Genomic DNA, 6961 nt, shown 5'->3' on the forward strand with positions numbered 1-6961 from the left:
GCGTGAATAAAAACGATTATTTATTTCAGAATATTTACAATATCAAAAAAACGTTCTGGTATGGGGAGGGTATATGAGACTCGTGTGTTGGAGACAGTTCTAAACTAAATACATATACAAACTTCAATGCTGTCTCGCGCAAGCGGCGGCTGGTCAGGTCCGATCGTTACTTATTACAACACATAGGGCAGTAATGCGTGCGCAACGGTTACTCGCGATCGAGGAATCCTTTGGATTTCGCTCGGCGATTCTCTAGTGTTGCTCTTTCTCGCGGGTATAAACTCATTTCGATATTATTTCTCGCAGATAACAACGTTTGGCCACCGCCGTGCAGTCTTATGCCGACTGACGTGTTTGACGAACGGAGCCATCGAATAATTTCGTTTGAACAGTTGAAGTGTCATTTGAACAACGAGAAGTAGATGCGGAAAGATCGGCGATCGATCATCCCCGGATCATTGGGATGGAAAAACGATCGGTCTTTCGCGTCAAGTAACGAATTTCTCGTCATCGAATGTAAACTCTCCTCGATTTTGCGAACATGCAACACGCAATCGAAACTCGTCGTTAGAAAAGATTTGTTTTCGTTTGTTATTAAAAAGTATACACCACGACAGCTACACGGCGCGCGCGCCTGCTTTGAGCGGAGCGATCGCGCAAACGAAGAATAGAAACTTTGGCAGTTTGAAGTCCGGGTTTTTTTTTATTTATTGTACGGTTTGTGTTCTCTCGTGGCGTTTCTCACTTTTTCTGTCTCTCTTTCGTCGGATCACTCTTCGCGGAACCTCATTGTCGCAGCGCTCCTTACCGCGTACGCTTACAGTCTTTCTCTATGCGTGCAAAAGTTATAACAAGGAGACGAGCGGGAGGAGCGGGGAATGTGTGAATCGGCCTTTTCAAGGATCGCTAAAAATTCTCCTCGACAGTGGTACACTCAGTACAATCTGTTTTCGACATCAATTCCATTAATGGCAATAATAATAATAATAATGATAATAATAATCATAACGATCAATGATTCATCTCTTTCTCCGATAAGTAAGATCTCGCGCGGATGATATAACGTAACACCTAGCGATCGAGGAAACAATTCGCCTAGAAATCCCTCGAGACACCTCATAGCTCGTAAAAACGCGATTCACCGTTTTCTACGTTCCTTAAACATCGAGTAATTTGCTAAGTATCCAGAGTCGTCCATCGTTTCCTCTCTTGGAAACGGGATGCGGAAACATGGACGCGTACGCTTCGCGCTCGCGTGCAGGACTCGTCTCGTTCTCTCCTTTTTTCTTTTTTCTTTGGCATATTCGCGTATTACTGCTACGTCTGCAAACAGTCGCAACCTACATTCCGTCTAATGGTCATTTTACGCAAAGTTCTCATCTGATATACAAATATGCGCGCCGCTTCGGCGAAACTTGAATTTTAGTAGCATCGACACGTCGAAGAAAAAGACAGAGAGCAATGAGGTCGAAGTGAGTTTTATTTAATTACTAAATTCGCCAATAAGATGAAAATAAATAAATAATAAATAAGGGTGAAAACATTCAGGTTTTAACGACGATGACGGATCGCGGGATCCTTTGGTGAAAACAGACAAAGCTTCGAGTTTCTATCTCTAGTATCTGCTTGAATAAATCGATGAACTGTCGCTTCACAGCGCGCTGTAACGGTGGCCAAAGAACAAAAAAAGGGATGTAACACGTGAGCGTAAAAATATGACTCTCTGTCTCTTTCACGTTACACGCGCCCAGCCGTATCGGATGAAATACGCTCCATTTCTCACGCAAAATCCTCGCAGTCGCGCGTTCCGGAGCGTAGTCCTGCAGGCAAAAATCAACTTGCGCGGGTCGGAGCGAAAAGACACGGATTATCGTTCCTCGCGAAGGGGTGAGATTAAACGCACGTAATGTAATTACACGTTAAATGCACCGGCCAGCAGTTGATTCCTCGATATCGCGTGGAATACATCCAATTTCCACTTTACCTCTCTCGCGGATCGGCTAGCGGCCGGGGGTGGAAGCCATGCCGCCTTCACCGCCGGCCGTCGCGTCGACGACGACGACGACGACGACGATATTATTCCTGTACCGTACGAAGGATATGACGAGGCGCCCTTCGACGACCCTTTTAAAGCTATATAATACAAAGAGAGGCTAGGAGCGGTAACCTCCGAATGAAGTACCAACGAGATTCACAAAGCGTCGAAACAGGCAGTAATTAGAAGTGTTATCGCGATCACGCATCACACGTTTCGAGGAACGTCCTGATCGGCTGTCCTCTCTTTCGCTCTTTCTTTCTTTCTTTCTCGCTTTCTCTCTTTCTCTTTCTTTCCCTAGAATAAGATCAAGACTTTGAAAAACAACGTTCATCATACTCGGTACATTTACTTCGAAGGAAGTCGTTACTTTATACATTGTACAAGAGATACTTAATCTTACGTTGTAATCCAGAATACTGCAGACTGACGACAACGATAAGGAATTTTTATTTATTCCCTTTTCTTCTCTCTCTCTTTCTCTCACATATACACATACACACACATACATGCATGCATGCATTCTCTCCTTCGTCGCCTCGTTACTCCGACCTCGCGATCTTCGTGCGTCCGTCGCCCACGACTCGATTTCCCACGGATGGAGATACAAACGATATGTCTCTGACAACTCGATTCTTCCGTTCTCTCTCCCGTCGTCGACCCTACGCAAGAGAGCTCCGTCTCGTCGTTTGCCGTTCCCATTTACGCGTTGTCAACGTTATATAAATAATTACACCGCGCGCACGGTGCAGCATGGCGTAACGCAGCGACGATCATCATCCCTCCCCCGTTCAGTGTACGTTATTCTGGCCTGACGGCGCTTCTCCCGACAACGACTTAACGCATATACATATTTATACTTACATCGACTAGACAAATTGTACAGTGTTGTGTCATAGTAAAAGTGGGAATGAAAACCATTAATATATACGCGACTCGTACAAAATATCTTCCGCGTCTCGAGGTATGTACAAGTACGGCGAACTCGCGCTCGCACACGCACACATGGCAAAACTCACACTCTCTCTTTCTCTCTCTCTACTACACGGCTCCGTCGCGAGGCTCCACCGGGGGCCCGGTCGCGAAGAGCTAACGACGCTGACGCGAGAAAAGCCGACGAGGAGAGCCGGTCGAGGCTGTTCGTCATCCTTCGGTGTGAAAAGGGCACTTGATTCAACAGAGAGACGCGAATCCTGACGAATGGAGAAACGTAAAACCCGTCCAACTCGAACCGGCTCGCTCCAAGCGTCCCGAACGACACGTGTCCCAATTCCCTTCCGGGAAGTTCTTCTGAGATACCAAAAGAACCTCTTCCTTTTGTTGCTAATCTCAATCATCGAGATCGTTAATAAACACTCTAATCTCGCAAATGTCCTTTAATTCACCCTCTCGGTCTCAAACGACATCTTAATATACTTGGGCGATCCTCGGGGGATTTCTCTAGAAAGAAAAATCGCAATCCTCCGCGCGAGAAACGTCCTCCGGAGATCTCCCGATTGTCCTTTGGACCATCGTGTCGTTCAGGACTCGCGGCTATTTCGCGATCGGCAAGGGTCTCACAGTAGTTCGCTCACGCTGCACACGGTGCAGGCCCCGTGGTGGGTGTAGGGTCACACGGAGCTCTCCCGCTTAGCCATCACCACGGGCGTACTTATCGTTCCGTCCTTCTGCGACTGCACTGGACAGCATTGGCCGGGCACCCTCGTCTCGCAGTCCTTCGTCAGTAACGTGCCGCTCGGACAGGTCCTGCTGACGACGCCCAGACCGGCGTACAGCATCGGAGGGCTCATCGACATCGACATCGACTGGACGCTCTGGCTGGGCCAGTGCTGCCTCGGCAAGGTGCAAACGCCGCTCTCGTACACGTCGCTCACCATCGGCTGAAACTGTAATATGTTACTCGCACGGAGAAAAATAATTTTGCTCTTTTAACAAAATCGTTGTTACTACTGCATATTTGTAGTAACATCAAAAAAATTTAGTTGACGTAACTAATTTTACAAATTATTTGTTATCAGAGCAGAAGTAGTTTCGTTGCCAGGATAGAAAAAATTTGTTGAGTGTATTTGTCCTAAGAATCACGTTAATTTGCTATTGATGCAAAATAATGTATTCTTAAGCGATCCGATAGCAAATTTATTTGCTATCGGAGCAAAACTACAATTGCTTATATAAATTCATCATGGTTCTTATAGTAAAATAATTTGATTCAACAAATTATATCCAACAAATAGTGATTAGTACTCTTAGCAAATCTTTTTGCTGTCCATATAATAACGAAAAGATTTTGCTAGACCTGCAGAAAATTTGCTGGACCAGCAAATTATTTTTCTCCGTGCGTGATCTTTCGTTTACCACCGTGATCGGTCTATTAACAAATGAACGAGGACTGTGGATGCACGATATGATATAGTCATACGAAAAATAATTATATCGGGGATCAGTCTAAAATAATTCGGTTCAATCTTTTCATTTGACTTTATTACATTTCATGAAGATCAGTTAATCTAATCGTTATCGTTGTGAACATTATTGTTTTTTATATTCCTTTGATTTTTCATCAACGTTTTGGCAACGGGGCATTACCATTATTGTCCCGAGTCGAAATTTTGATTCCACTTTAATCCTACAAATCCCGTCCACTTGGAGGACACTATATAGGCTATATTGTTTTATTTTGTTGCAATAAACGATCATATTCTCTCCACATTGAATTATTCTTAAAGGATTTATCTAAAAAATATTGAATATTTGATTATCTCAATATTTTATATGTGCTTGACTTTTATTCTTAATTTCAATAAGCAATTAATCCCAATAAACATTAATTGTGTGATTTTAACTGTGACTTATTTAACTATGATTTTATGTTTCTTTTAACTTATTTAACTATGCATAGAATATGTACGGTATATAAATACTAGATAACAAAGATTAATGGGCAAATATAATTAATAGTGAGTAAAATAACAAATTTTGTTTCTTTATAATTTTTATATTATTTATTTTTGACGCGTGTTGGAAATGTATATATATGAAATATATGTCTATTATTTATTGGTGTCACGGCACTGCCGCTTGATACCTCTGGAAATATATGATATATCACTCTGTTCGCGTCCTGGCTTTCCGTCATCACGCTCCGAATAGCACGTGGGATTGACATTTGTGTAGAAGTGATTTAATTGAAAAAAAGTACGTACTAATTAACGCGATGTATTTGAGAATCCCATTAGAAATATTTCAAGAGACGAAATATTTAGCATAAAATGTATTGTAACACTGGGTGAGGGATTCGCGGGGCGAGGAGGGGTCGCGTCGCGACCAAATAGGTAAGCAATGTACGCTTATTTCCTCCCGTCAACCGCCAGCCGTCGCGTAACAAAGAGTACCGAGCGCGATAACAGTAATCAAAACAGTTTGGCCTTCGAGACGGTTACCTTGTGCGCCGCGCGCTTGTCATTATGTCTCGAGCCGCCGAGCGGTACGCATAAACACCCGTGCAGAGCACATGTGTCGGTGTGTTATTTCTCGTTGCCGTCGATTGATTAAAATATTACGTTTGTACTTGAACTATCTAATTAGATTCTCGTCGGTGTCGCGTTAATTAACATACATTTCTCCAATCGAATCGTACCTGCGCGAGTGTCAGTGCTAGTGCGAGTGCAATGGAGCAACCAGGATGCTGGCCCGATAAGCCAGGATGGACGATGCAGGACATGGGACGTCGGGACGCGGACAACAATACATCATATATTTCAAGGTGTGCCAAATCATTTATTATACGGGAGGTTTCCCTTTTTAATGAAGGTTAGACGAAATTACTGAGAACAAAAAAATACCCGAGTCGAAATTCAGGCTGACATTCATAGTTTCTTAACAAATCATTATATATAGCTTCATTAATCACCAATTATTCGTCAGTATTTATGCTTATTACATTATTTCATACAAGGAATATTGATCCAAACTGCTGAACAATAGCACGTGAATATGAATTTATAATTAATTATGTTCTCAAAGATCTTAAATAATTCATAGCTATGAATACCGGCCTTACAATGTAATATAAATCTCACAATTGATTTTTGCGTCTAATAATGCTTCTTGGACCGTGAATACAATCGTGTTTATATCTGCTATTTTTTTAATTTCTATCTTGTTATTGTATCCATTGTAATTTAATCCCAATTAAAATTTCTATTCATATACATAAAGCATTATTGGATATATAACTGTTATCCTTTTCTTTACAATTTCAAAGCTCTTTTAAGAGCTCTTTTAAGAGCTCTTTTAACAACTTTTATTCTCATCAAATCTTCCAAAAGAAAAAAAGAAAAAGAAGAGAAAAAAGAAAAGGAAAAAGAATTAAAAGTATATTCAAGAACATCTTTTTTGAAGGAAATTTTTACTGAAAATCTATAATATATGTATAACGTCAATAATATATATATATATAGATCTTCAGTAAAATTTTCTTCGAAAAAGACGTTTCAGAATGCAACTTAGGAAGAGATGAGAATAAATTGTGTTGTTTTATATATATATATATATACATATATACACACCCATTTTTTCTCACCGATCTTAATTACTTAATTTTATACATCTAACGCATTCTCTATTTGTTGCTAAATAAGTAATATAATTAGTACATTGTCGATCGAAAGTAACAACAAAGATTAAATTTTTGGCAAAATATCTTGAAATAATGAAATATTAGTATAATTCATAACTAATTAAATTTATTTTATTCGAAGTTACGATAATAATTCGCGATTAAATAATAAACGATATTTCTGGCATGCATTGTTTTTTCGCGTTATAGCCATATTTCGTTAATTGCAGATCGCGAGTGTGCATTTGCCAATTTATATATTAACACACACACACACACACACACACACACACACACACACACACACA

General features: G+C 40.9%; 2 protein-coding genes across 5 annotated transcripts in view; one reads left to right on the forward strand and one right to left on the reverse strand.

Moving 5' to 3' along the window:
- Positions 1-3: 3 nt before the first annotated feature.
- The window catches only part of LOC116842249 (hemicentin-1-like), a 328593-nt gene continuing 321635 nt past the window's right edge, over positions 4-6961 (reverse strand). For all 3 annotated transcript variants that reach the window (XM_032811171.1, XM_032811172.1, XM_032811173.1), the window contains one exon: positions 4-3921. In XM_032811171.1, coding sequence (XP_032667062.1) covers positions 3646-3921 — 276 coding nt within the window. In that variant the 3' untranslated portion in view covers positions 4-3645. The remainder of the gene's footprint in view (positions 3922-6961) is intronic.
- The window catches only part of LOC116842254, a 206615-nt gene continuing 205120 nt past the window's right edge, over positions 5467-6961 (forward strand). For both annotated transcript variants that reach the window (XM_032811184.1, XM_032811185.1), the window contains exon 1: positions 5467-5798. In XM_032811184.1, coding sequence (XP_032667075.1) covers positions 5704-5798 — 95 coding nt within the window. In that variant the 5' untranslated portion in view covers positions 5467-5703. The remainder of the gene's footprint in view (positions 5799-6961) is intronic.

Source organism: Odontomachus brunneus, unplaced genomic scaffold (assembly GCF_010583005.1).
Source record: "Odontomachus brunneus isolate Ranch 3 - 2012 unplaced genomic scaffold, Obru_v1 Obru_scaffold_023, whole genome shotgun sequence".
In the NCBI taxonomy this organism is placed as follows: Eukaryota; Metazoa; Arthropoda; class Insecta; order Hymenoptera; family Formicidae; genus Odontomachus; species Odontomachus brunneus.